This window comes from Carassius auratus, chromosome 22 (genome assembly GCF_003368295.1).
Source record: "Carassius auratus strain Wakin chromosome 22, ASM336829v1, whole genome shotgun sequence".
Classification (NCBI taxonomy): Eukaryota; Metazoa; Chordata; class Actinopteri; order Cypriniformes; family Cyprinidae; genus Carassius; species Carassius auratus.
Window position 1 is genome coordinate 16,747,122 of NC_039264.1, and position 13,496 is coordinate 16,760,617.

The window sequence follows — 13,496 nt, forward strand, 5'->3', positions numbered from 1 at the left end:
ATATAAATTAAATTGTTTTTCTGTGACACTGGAAAATACATCAAACAAAAATGTCGTTTTTGGAAGATAATAAAAGGAAAAGGTTCCTAACTTTTTGTATCTAAACGTTAATATTTAGCCTTTAATATCACACAATTACTCATAATTTGTTTAAACATATATTTCAAAAATAATAAAACTCTTAATACATAGGTTTCATTATCTGTTAAATTGAACGGGACTTTTATTTTGGCTTGATGATGTGACGTCATAAGTCTGCGCCGCGCTCCTGCTTTTGTATTTCAGATCAGCGAAGGTTTGTGATTTTAAACATTTAAAATAATTACATATAAGCTGTTATAGATTTACAGACATTGTAAAGTTGCTATTAATGAATGCAGCTCTGCTCCATCTGTCATTATCGTGTGAGTAAAGCTCAGATTAATCAGTGAAAGACTCAGCCGCTAAAAACCAATGATGGAGAAACTATTCGAGTGGCTTTTTATTAAAAGGATTCAGTTATTCGCGGTGTCAAGAAAAAGTGTTAAATTCAACGATAACAACAAACACAAATGTGGTGTAATGACAACTTCTACGAACCAACTATTAAATCTAATATAAATTATATTATAATAGGCTGTCAATTATAAAAGACAAATATGAAGTGTCTGTAATTTCTTAATTCTTGTATTAATCTGTAACGTTAGTGTTGCTGTTTCTTGGCTTAAGGTGAATAACTCTCTCTCTTTTACAAGTGACTGACTGAAACTGTTCAGTTGAGAGTTAGTTTGGGTTTATTATTCTTTCTGTTAATTACTCTCATCTTAAACAGATTGTCCGCTCACAGAGAAACAAACACTGGTGAAACAGCTGAGATTCATGACACACGGTTATAAAGATGGCCTTTATTAAAGAGGAGACTGAAGAAGTGAAGATTGAAGAAACATTGAGTCTGAAACAAGAAGATACTGAGGAACAAACAGGTTTGATTTCATTCTCAAAGTTGAACACCTTTTGATCCTTGACCTGTTAGCCAGCAAACCCCCCCCCCCCCCCCCCCATTTTGGGATTCACAGCTGAAAGTGCCCTACTTAACTTTTATACCACACTTTATTTGATATAAAAATGCATGAAATCAGCCCGGAACAATCTAGAAAAGTAATGAGTTGAAAGTCACGTCTCATGAATTTCTACTTCAAATGTGAAGGAGATACAATGAAAAAGGAGACTCCTGCAACCAATTTTCTGAGACTATGTCTAGCCCCCCCCCCCCCAGACACTATTGAAGGCTGCAACTGTTTTAGTCATTAAACATACCACTGCATTTTTTTTCAATTTTTATTTCAATTATAAAACACTAGACAGAAACTTAGATATCATATAAGTGATTTATTTGAGCACTAAAAAAATACAGTTATAAAAATTTGAGTAAGAAAAATTAAAAAGATTTAACTTTGTATGGCAATTACATAACATCCTGATATTGCAAAAAATGCAGCATTTACAATGAATTACAAGGAAAATACGTGCTAATGGCCAGTTATAGAGATGGTAATAATACAAATGCGCCATAAAGTCACTAAATCACAGTCTATTAAAATAGATGGAGTTCACATAGATAGCCATGATTACACCGTAATAGCGAGCTGATTTGCGCATAAACAGATGGTAATCATGCAGATACATTCACATTCAACATAAAACACGCCCACACATATATAATTTTTTTTTTTGTAAAATAAAGAAAAAGGCGATCGCTAAGTTCTGCCTCCACAGGTGCGTCAGAGTGCGCCACGAGCCGTCACGAGAGAGCGCCAGAATTTAAGATAAACAATCTTCCACCTATATTTAACTTTTTTTTTTTTGGTGGACCATCTCATTCTGTTTGTGACACTGTACTCTACAAAACCATGCCATTTTTTTTTACTACCAAGATGCATTTTCTGAGCTTGAGTTATTCCTTAACGGACACAAACAATTCTGTTCCTCAAGAACTGAAATGTAAACAAAGGAATAATCATCCATATTGCTTCATTAGACTAGACGTGCTCCATGAGATGTTGTTCAGTGGACCCTTACCTTCCTATCTAAACCAAGATTTACAGCTGTGGATGTGTTTATGACGAATGTGGTATATACTGCGTTTTCATTCTTCATGTTTTGATGTGTACTGCTTACACAAATCTAGCAAATACATTCTTTAAGTTAAGAAGCTTTCCGTTGAAAAATAGCGATCTGTCGTTGAGGCTTGAGGCTTAGATCTTTATAAAGATATAGTTTGTCAAGATTAAATTTGTCCCGCTTCATGTAATCTATTTGTAATTATTGACACGTGCGAACAATGGGAGTTGAGGACAAATTAACTGCCCTTACTCCCTAAACAAAAACACATCATAAAATTAGATATAAATGGCATACCTCCCCCAACACTCCCAGGACTGTCTTAAAATAAACCGGATTAATCACATAGTAAGAAAAAACAACCAGCAACCACAAAGCTGTTGGTAATCTGCTGACGGAGACGGAATCTGAAGCTCTTCACGCCACAGAAACAAATGCCAAAGTGAGCTCCCCGGGTGTTGGTAGCGCTACTCTTTTTAAAGTCACCCGCTTCAAGGTCCACCAATCACGTTCCTTAATGAACAGCCAACATACTCAAAACAAGACACAAAAATAACAGCTTCTGGGGATTGTAACATTGATTCATGATCACCCGTTCATAAAAGCAGTCACTTGCTTCATTCCTGAATAAATTAGCCGTTCAAACAAATAATTTTAATGAATGATTCAGTGATAAAATGACTGGTGATTTTGGTTTCATTTTTAAGGTATAATTTCAGTTAAATCATTTAATATTTCTTCATTCTGAATTCTCTATTTAAAACATTAATCATAAGGTTCTTTATTTTACATGGTGAAGCCTATGCTGTCTTTGCCTCCAAACAATCTTATTCATTTTGCTAATAAACATTCTGCATTTCATAATTATTTTCTCCTCATTCTGTACTGATTTTTAGTTTTGAATACCTATTTGAAATTTGTTTAGTTATGTTATTTTATATAAGGCAAATAGAATGTATTTTTATTTATTAAATACAAATCCTGTGTTCTACATTGTATTTTGTTGTTGCTTGAATTTAATTCAAGCAATTAATGTTGAATTGCCTCTAAAAGTTTAAGTAAAATGCGCATGGGGCTTTTACAAGCTATTTAAGCAAAAGAAAGTGAGGGAGAGAGGGAAACCTCAGACGAACTAAAAACAAACAACTGCTTTATGCCAAATTGCCACTAATTTGAAACTGAAAGTAAATTCAGTAAATTCAAATGACCCTCCACCACAGTTACACCAGTATTACCAGAGTTGTCACAAGCCGATTAACCTGTGGAAAAAATTTCTCACGTCACAACCTTAGTATTAAGTACATATTTTATTTTGAACAACTACTATTGACAATATCTGTGAAATTGTACTTTCTCTTATTGATGTCACATTGAAGCTGTGTGATTTTCATAGTAGTACCCTTTAAGCTCACCTTAAAATAATATGAAATCTTTAAAAGTGTAAGTGCAGTAAACCACAGACCAGCAATAAACTCAATTTATAATATTTTTGGATGTAACAACACAAGCCAGTAATGTCTGTGAATTAATATACTGTTACAGACACGCCAGGTTCCACCTCCTACCAATAACAGCGCACTCCCTTACCTGAATACCAATCACTCCCACCTGATCCTCATCCACCTGCAATCACCTCAGCACTACAAATACCACAAACATGCACTCAGTCAGCGTCCGGTCTTGTTCGCGACAGGGTCTTACCTGTATGCTAACTCTAAGGACTAACTCTATCTCTACTTGCCTCTCTCCAGCGATCTCCAGAAGCTCCCAGTCTTCATTGTGCGTGTGTGTGGTACAGCTTCTTCCTCCAGCATCAAACCTCCTCATCTACGGATCCATTCTTCACTGCACCATCACTTCACCCAGGACTTCTCGCTCCTCTGCTTGTGCCTCAATAAACTGTGTTTCTGTTACTTACAGCCTCCTCTCCTGGTATTCCGTAAAAGAAAACCGGACCAAAACCGATCGGCACAAGCATGACCCTCACTGAACCCTTCCAGTACCTGGTTGATGGTTTTTGTCGGACACTCACCACTCTACCCGCATCCCCAACACCTGCGAGCACTTCCGCCAACAATTCCACCACTTCCTCACCTGCCGTGCACGCCAGTCCCATGGCCAAGCCGGCACCCTTGGCGGAGGATTGCAGCGATTCCTGCTCCAATGCTCGCTGGTCTTGGAGATGCAACCACACTTATACCCTACCGAAAGATCTAAGGTGGCCTTCCTGATACCTTAACTCCAAGGTAAAGCACTTATGTGGGCCAATTCAATAACCCAGCTATCCATTCTTATTCTAGCTTCATTGACCATTTACGAGATGTTTTTGGCAAACCAGCTTGGGACTGGTGCGATGCTTTATTACTTGAAACAGGGAAAAATGTCTGTCAGTGAATGTGCTCTTCAGTTCAGGACTCTAGCGGCCACCAGCGGATGGAATGAGTAGGCCTTGCTGACTACCTAACGTCAGGGATAAGAACCTCGAGTGCGGTTGCATATCGCTGCATACGAGAACACCATTGGGCTAGAACGCTTCATTCAACTCTCCATCCGCTTCGCCACCCGTATGCAGTCGTGCCTTGAAGAGCACCAGGGCCAAGCGTATTCCAATTCTGCTGGCCAGAGGCCTCAGCTCCCCAGAACCAGCAAGCGAGCCCATGTTAACCGATTCCTATTGACTCACTACTGCTGAAAGACAAAGACGGCTGTCCCAGAATCTGTCTCTCTACTATGCATCTCCGGGGCATAACATCTCTATGCCCCGTCCGTCTTCCTCGTCCCATGGTGAGTGCCATTCTCCCTTCGAAGTAGCTACCAAGTCCACACAATAACTGGAAAGCCTTTGAGTCGGAGATGTGTTCGTCATAGTGTGGGCCCCATCACCCTCCAAACCAGATTACTCCTTCCAGAGGAGATCCACCGAGGAATCCACCGCTGACGTCATCCTAGGGCGCCCATGGTTGGAGCAGCATAATCAAGTCATCTTGTGGAAGACGGGCAAAGTCCTGAACAGGCGACTCCTGTTTCCAGGGCTGCATCACTGGTTATCCTATCCCAGCCAAACTTTCCCCGGCATCTCTTTCTGTATGTACCACCTTCAGGACTCTAGAACCAGCAAGCGAGAGCTCGGTGGAAAGCCTGGTGGAAAACCAATCCTTCTCCATTCCAACCTGTTACGCCCCCTTCAGCGACGTATTCTGCGCCAAACGGGCCTCCAAGCTGCCTCCACATCGGCCGTGGGACTGTGCCATCGATCTACTTCCAGGTGAACCAGTGCCTAAAGGAAGGATATATCCCCTTTCCATCCCGGTGGAGAAGGCCATGGAGGAGTACATCAATGAGGCACTGGCTCAGGGTTACATTCGTCCATCTACCTCCCCTGCTGCTGCTTCCAGTTTCTTTGTGGAGAAGAAGGACAGAGGCTTACGGCCCTGTATATATTTTTTTCTTTTATTGCAGACACAGGTCCATATAACACAACAACAAATTAAAAAACTACATAAAAATTCCATAATAGCCTATATAATATACAGGCTATTACACCAGTGTCGTCTAAGCCTGGAAGTGTATCTGTAACAGCTTTTCAGAGGACTGACTAGGGCTTCGATTATATAGTTCACTGAACTGTCCAGTCGACACATAAAACCAAACATCAGTTACCTTAAGAGTGCCTCAAGGGTTGGCTCTCTATTAGACACAAAAAGTTTTTATTAGAAACAAGTATAGACTACTGTGCCCTGAACAATATAACTGTTAAGTTACGCTATCCATTTCCCCACATCACAGCAGCCCTGGAACATCTCCGTGGTGCCACTGTGTTCACCAAGTTGGACCTCCGCAGCGCATACAACCTCAACTGGGTAAGTGAGGGGGATGAGTGGAAAACTGCCTCCATCACCCCTACTGGCCACTATGAGTTCTTGGTGATGGCGTATGTACTTTGTTAGCGCCCCCTCCGTGTTCCAGGACTTTATCCATGAGGTGCTCCGGGAATCCCTCCATAAGTTCATCCTCGTCTATATAGATGATATCCTCATTACTCCCAGAGCCTAGCGGAACATCGTCGCCACGTTGCGGAGGTCCTGCAATGCCTGAGGGCCTTTCAGCTCTACCTCAAGGCCGAGATATGGTCCTTCCACCAGCCCTCATTGCAGTTCCTTGGATACAACATCAACAGCAGTGGCATCCGGATGGATGAGGGGAAGGTAAACACTGTCAGAAATTGGCCCACTCCTACCACAATCACAGAACTCCAACGATTCATTGGTTTTGCCAATTTCTACAGTCGTTTTATTCAGAATTACAGTACCATCACCAACCCTCTCACTTGCCTCACTTTGAACAAACCCAAATCTCTGTCATGGACTCCAGCTGCCACATATGCCTTCAACTCCCTCAAGAGGGCCTTTACGACCGCTCCACTCCTGGTACATCTTGACCCCAATCGACGCCTCTACCACCGGAGTGGGAGTGTTCCTGTCACAGAGACTGGGGAATCCCAGTCGTCTCCACCCATGTGCCGCCTTCTCTCGGAAGCTCAACCCGGCGGAGTTGAATTACGACATCGGCAACCGTGAGCTGCTGGCCGTTAAGTTGGCCCTGGAGGAATGGATTCATTGGCTGGAGGGAGCCAAAAACCCTTTTTTAGTCCTCACAGACCAAAAGAACCTTGAATAATTGCGGATCGCCAAAAAGGTTGAATCCAAGACAGGCCTGCTAGACGCTATTCTTCACCCGCTTCCACTTTTCCATCTCCTATCGCTCAGGGGACAAGAACGTGAAAGCTGATGCCCTGTCCCGGTGTCATGCCCCCGAAGAAAACCTAGAAGAGCCTGAAACCATACTTCCTGAGAAAATCATTGTTAGCCCCATTACCTGGTCCGCAGAGATCCTTCCTTCCTCCAATGCCTTCACCCCGCCGGGTTGCCCACCGGGACACCAATAGATCCCCAGGACACGGCGCACTCCACTCATTCACTCCGCTCACACATCTCGTGGCACTGGTCACCCGGGGGTCAATGAAACCCTCTCATTGTTAAGAGAACGCTTTTGACGTCAGAAGGTACGTGAACGGATGTACAGACTGCGCCATCTCCAAGAGTCCACACCATCTACCATTAGGCAAGCTCCACCCTATGCCCGTCCCTAATCGCCAGTGGTCACACCTAGGAGTGGACTTTATCACTTACGACAATAATACCTGCATCCTAGTCATTGTTGACCGATTTTCTAAATCATATCGTTTTCTCCCTCTGAAAGGTCTGCCCACAGCCATGGAAACGGCCGATTTAATGTTTAACCATATCTTCAGATACTTCGGCATTCCAGAAGACATCGTCTCCGATAGAGGTCCCCAGTTCATCTCCTGGGTATGTAAAGTATTTTACTCACTCCTAGGTGTGGCCATCAGTCTGTCCTCCGGATACCATCCCCAATCCAACGGGCAGACAGAGAGGAAGGTTCAGGAGATTGGCCGCTTCCTCTGTACCTTCTGCCATGGCCACCAAAACTCTTAGAACCATTTCCTAAGGTGGGCTGAGTACGCACAGAACTCCCTGCGACAACCTACCACTGGACCCACTCCATTCCAGTGCGTGCTCAGCTATCAACCACCGCTCTTCCCAAGGTCAGGTGAACCCTCTGCATGCTCTCCATCAACTACTAGTCCAGAGAGGAGAGGGTCTGGGACGCAGCTCACCACCAACTGCAACGTGCCCTACGTAGGTGCAGGATGACAGCCGACCTTTGACGGTTCGAGGCCCCGGAATACCAACGTGGTCAGAAGGTCTGGCTGTCCGCCCGGGACATCCGCCTGCGCCTTCCCTGTCCCAGATTCATTGGCCAATTCACCATCTTTAGAGCAGATCAATCCAGTCACATTCAAACTCCAATTACCACCTGAGTACCAGATTCACCCCACTTTCCATGTGTCATTCCTCAAGCCTTTACCATCCCTCTATTTCTCCCTCCACTGAACCTGGCGGAGCGAAAGCCAGGGGGGCTTGAAGATGGTGCTGCCTATGAAATTCAAGACATCCTATACTCCCGGCGGCATGGGGGACAACTTGAGTACCTAGTGGACTGGAAAGGATATGGCCTCAGGAGCAGGCCGTGGGGAGGGGGGTACTGTTACATACACGCCAGGTTCCACCTACTACCAATCACAGTGCACTCCCTCACTTGAATACTAATCACTCCCACCTGATCCTCATCCACCTGCAATCACCTCAGCACTACAAATACCACACTCAGTCAGCGTCCGGTCTCGTTCGCGACCAGGTCTTTACCTGTATGTTAACTCTAAGGACTAACTCTATCTCTACTTACCTCTCTTCAGCGATCTCCAGAAGCTCCCAGTCTTCATCGTGCATGTGTGTGGTACACCCTCTTCCTTCAGCGTCACACCCCCTCATCTACAGATCCATTCTTCACTGCCTCCAGCACCATCACTTCACCCAGGACTTCTCGCTCTGTGTTTTCTGTTACTTACAGCCTCCTGTCCTGGTATTCCGTAACATATATTAGTGTAGCACACAATCTTTTGGATCTAATGTAATTATTTCCCACATCCAAGTTCCAGGTTATAATATGCAAAATTCTAAGCATTAATCTCCTAATTTTACAATAAGTAGTGAAAAACCCACCCCAAAAAAAGTTTTAAACATCTAAAAATGTTACATTTTTCAAAATGGCTGCCAAACAGTGTGAACACTTGGAGACCCATATATGTGCAATGATCAGATTGACTTCAAATTAAAGGAGGTATATAGTAACAAAACAATAAGTTAGGATATCAAGTAAGATAATTATTTTGTCTTTTTATGATTTGATCTTAGTAATGGAAGCATGCTCAATGGGTACGTGAACTTAATATGTACATGTACCATATGCGTAAGCTATTTTATAACAGATCCTACAGTACAACTTACTGAAATGTCTAGTGTAATCACTCATTCTGTGGCAAATAACAGAAAACTTATAACTTGTGAACATTTCAATTAAAAACAGTAGCCAGTAATATTAATTTCTCTCTTGTTGTTCAGTTGTGGTCCAATTAGGATCTGGTCAGTGTAGAAATTGCACTGCCCCTCTTCCATTGATTTGATGGCCGGGTAAAAAGTGACAATGACAAGCGCTGTGTTTTAATCAAAGCTAAACAGTTTTTCAAATCTCAGCTAAAAAAACTAACAAATGACTGACAAATATCTCTGCTCGTCCTTTCATGAAATATGCCCAATAACTTTATTCATGGTGCACTTTCAGCTATGCAACTTTATAGATGGCTTACATTCACATATACAGTTGAGGCCAAAATTATTAGCCCCCCTTATGAAATTAGACAAAACTCTTGATTTCTCCATGGAAATGACCATTAACATCAAGTGTTTTATAGTGTAATTGTTTCCAAAATAACAAAGACAAAATGTCCACCAAGTTTAATTTGGATATTTAATTGAAATAGTGAGTTGAAACAAGAAAGGGCAAAAATGAAACGTCCAAAATGCTCCCTGGTCATTAATAGTCAATTGTGTTCCCTTTCTGAGCCACAACTGACAACAACCTCTAGGAGTAGTTATTCACTAGGTTGGAACAAGTCTCCTTAGGGATATTAGCCCATTCTTCCATTGGTTTCCAAGCATGGACATTCACTTTGATCATTCGCCATAGATGCTCAGTAGGATTGAGGTCTGTGCGGGCCACTCCAGAACCTTGGTTTTGATATCCTTCAGGAACTGTTGGACCAATTTCCGTGTATGCTTTGGGTCATTGTCTTGTTGGAAGTCCCAGTGGCGACCTAAGGCTAGACTACGTGCAGATTTCTACATATTATCCCTCAAAATGTCAACATAATTTTCTTTTTTCATGATGCCATGGACCCGAACAAGGTTCCCTGTACCCGAGGCTGCAAAACAGCCCCACAGTGTGATGCTCCCACCACAATATTTAACTGTGGGAACTGTGTTCTTAGGGTTGAAGGCCTCACCCTCTCTTCGGAAACATAAGCAACATCCATGTGCCCAGACAGTTCCAGTTTAGTCTGATCAGACCAAAGCACAGATTCCCAAAACTGATCTTTACCTTTCAAATGTGCATTGGAAAACCTCAGTCTGGCTGTGGTGTGCCACTGTTTGAGTAAAGGGGTTCTTCTGGGATGATGGCCCTGAAGCCCACCACGATGAAGAGCCCTCACAACTGTGTTCCTTGAAGCGTCAACTCCAGAAGAGGCCAGGTCAACAACAGTCATCTTGGCAGATATCTGGGTCATCTTGCTGACATGTCTGACTATTTTCCTCTCCAGACTTCTTAAAATCTTGTGCTTATGACCACGCCCAAGTTTTTCTTACAGAATTTGTTTCCTTGTACTTGGTGATGATGCAACGTACAGCGGCTCTAGACACTGTGAAATGCTTGGAAATGGCAGTATAGCCTTCCTCCTTATCATGAACCTACACTATCTTCTTTCTGAGATCAAGACTTATTTCCTTTGTCTTTGGCATGGTGAGTTATAGTAGACTCTCTCAATAATGTGTTCAAGTGACCTGTTCCTTGGAGTCCTTTTATGGTGATTGAATGCTCAGGTTTTGTTAGGAAGCCAATTGACTGCACAGGTGTGGTTTAAAAACTGATTGATTAATTTAGGTGCGTTTCGAAAGCAAAAATTCACATGGGGGCTAATATTTTTGACCACCCCATTTTCACTAAATTTGAAATAAAGTAAGCCTAAAAATGTATTTTATAGTCCAAAATGTACCAATAGTTACTAAATGGCACTGGTGAATGTTTGAGTATATTCAGTTTTATGAATGCTGCAAACATTGGAAAGATCTTTAGGAAAATGTTACAAAATTCCTGGGGGGCTAATAATTTTGGCCTCAACTGTAGCTACATTACTTGCTTCTTTTTCCAGCTCATTGTGAACTATATAAGTACTTTTAATTCAATACCCGAGGGTCGACCATGGCAACAGTAAAGTCATCACAAATAGAATAAGTTTGGCGGTCAGGAATATTGTAAACAAAGATATGCGATAACAGTTAACAAGACAAAAAATTGTGGTATTGTCAAAAAACCAAATCAATGCATTAAACCTTGCAGTGTAAATACAGCCATAATTGCATCCATGTGCTTTGTGAACATTTAAGGTGCTACTGCCAGGCGGAATGGAATTTCTCAAAACTGGTACACTATGCTCACAAAAGTTAACATGAGGAACGTCCTGTGGTCTTCTACAGTCTAAATGAGAAAGTAAGATTCCCTAAGATCCACCACAACAAACCATGGTTTGGGTAGGTGGTGGCTGGGCCAAAAAATGTTGACAACCAAACTTAACTTAAGGCCAGGAAACATTAAGCCAACTTAAATGAATTAGCAGCAACGGAAGCAGACAGTGTTGTTGCCTTGTGTCGGCAGCAACTGAAATAAAAAGCTGTACTTGAACACAGCACTCAGAATACAGCCAACTGCAAACAAACACATGCTTCCTGTGCCTTTATGAGATGTAGCTCTCAGGAGCTTTTAAAAGTACTTATTCATCATTCAAAAGGAGGAAATAAAAAGCTGTACTTGAACACAGCACTCAGAATACAGCCAACTGCAAACAAACACATGCTTCCTGTGCCTTTATGAGATGTAGCTCTCAGGAGCTTTTAAAAGTACTTATCATTCAAAAGGAGAAACTGATATGCAAAGCAGCTTTTGCTAACGATTTTGAATATCAGTTATGTTGATAACTTTAAGGGTTAGAAAATTATGTTATTACCCTTGTGTTGTTTAATATTCTTACATATAAGAGATCCTTGTAGCTTCAAATTATTGTGAATGGACCACTGTTGTCACATTTTCCTTGCTACGTTTCTGGGCTTACGTTTCTATGTTTCAGTTGCTTTGCTGTCTATGCAGGGTTAGACAGCTCCAGATTCCATCAAAAATATCTTAATTTATGTTCCAAATATGAATGAAGGTTTTACACAGATGCTCACTGACGGCCTGACGTTGACCAATAGCTTGGTGTGTCCCGACCTTGTTTTTATGTCTGTTGTTTTTTGTTATTACTAACTTAAATATTTCTGTTTTAACTCTAGACCTGATGCCGCTGAAAGAGGAGTGTCAAGGATTTAATAAAAAGGAAGAACAAAATATGTATGAAAATTTTGATTTCACAACTGGAGAAAAACCTTCTGGTTGCTCACTGACTGAAAAGACATCCACACAAAATGGAAGTTGCTCCTGCATTCAGTGTGGAAAGTTTTTCTCTAGCCATACAAACCTTGATGTCCATATGAGAATTCACAAAGGAGAGAAGCCTTTTACATGCAAACAGTGTGGAAGGAGTTTCACTGCCAAAGGAAGCCTTAACCGGCACATGATGATTCACACCGGAGAGAAGCAGTTCTCCTGCCAAGAATGTGGAAAAAGTTTCTCTAATAGGGGTCACCTTGAAGACCACATGAGTGTTCACAATGCAGAGAGACCTTTCACCTGCTCTCAATGTGGAAAAGGTTTCAATCAAATAAACTTTCTTAAAAAACACATCAGATATCACTGTGGAGAGAAGCCCTACATATGTCCACAGTGTGGAAAGAGTTTTAGACATGAAGCAACATTGAAAACCCATTTGAAAAACCACACTGGAGAAAATCTGTTCGTATGTGATCAGTGTGGAAAGAGCTTCAGATATAAAGCAACATTGAACTACCATTTGAGAGACCACACTGGAGAAAACATGTTCAAATGTGATAAGTGTGGAAAGGGCTTCAGAAGTAAAGTAAATCTTACAATGCACAAAAGAGTTCACATTGTTCACAAACCAGATGGACCTGAAATGTCAGTTGCAATCCCATCAGTAGCGCACTGTTTTCTATTAAAAAAGTAATATACTGTAGAAAATGATGCATTCTGGTCATTATCTTCCATTTTCTGTGATGGTAAATTTACTGTGAATTAAAGGGAACCTATTATGCCCTTTTTTTGTTTTTTACTAGATGTCATTTAATAGGCATCCCCAAAATGTGTCTGTGATTCAGTTCAGAATACCCCATAGATCATAGAATTACCATTTTTGAGTGCAAGCAAAAACATGCTAATTCTGTGCATGTCTTTTAATGTAAATGAGCTTCGCAGAATAAGGTTTTACCTTATGCTTATGTCTTGGATAGTCTACCAAAATAAAACGCATATTTGGGTTTTATTATCTTGGGTCCATTCTTCATACCTCACTTAATACGTCTGAGATGATTTGACAGGTGTCAGATCTTTTATGCTGCGGCGCCCGGGGAATAGTTGGGGGTTCAGTGCCTTGCTCAAGTCGTGGTGCCCTTGAGCAAGGCACTGAACCGCCAACTGCTCCCCATAAATGGCTGCCCACTGCTCCAGGTGTGTGTGTTCACTGCTGTGTG

General features: G+C 41.8%; 1 protein-coding gene across 1 annotated transcript; it reads left to right on the top strand.

Moving 5' to 3' along the window:
* Positions 1-241: 241 nt before the first annotated feature.
* Positions 242-13,293, top strand: LOC113039842 (oocyte zinc finger protein XlCOF19-like). Its single transcript, XM_026197955.1, has 3 exons — positions 242-295; positions 812-962; positions 12,183-13,293. The coding sequence occupies exons 2-3, from the start codon at positions 878-880 to the stop codon at positions 12,971-12,973; spliced, it is 876 nt and encodes a 291-aa protein (XP_026053740.1). The 5' UTR covers positions 242-295; positions 812-877; the 3' UTR covers positions 12,974-13,293.
* The last annotated feature ends 203 nt before the right edge of the window (positions 13,294-13,496 follow it).

Coding starts and splice junctions, on each gene's coding strand:
- LOC113039842 (XM_026197955.1), top strand. CDS start 878: ATGGCCTTTATTAAAGAGGAGACTGAAGAAGTGAAGATTGAAGAAACA. Junction 963..12,182: donor AGATACTGAGGAACAAACAG/GTTTGATTTCAT, acceptor TTTTAACTCTAG/ACCTGATGCCGCTGAAAGAG.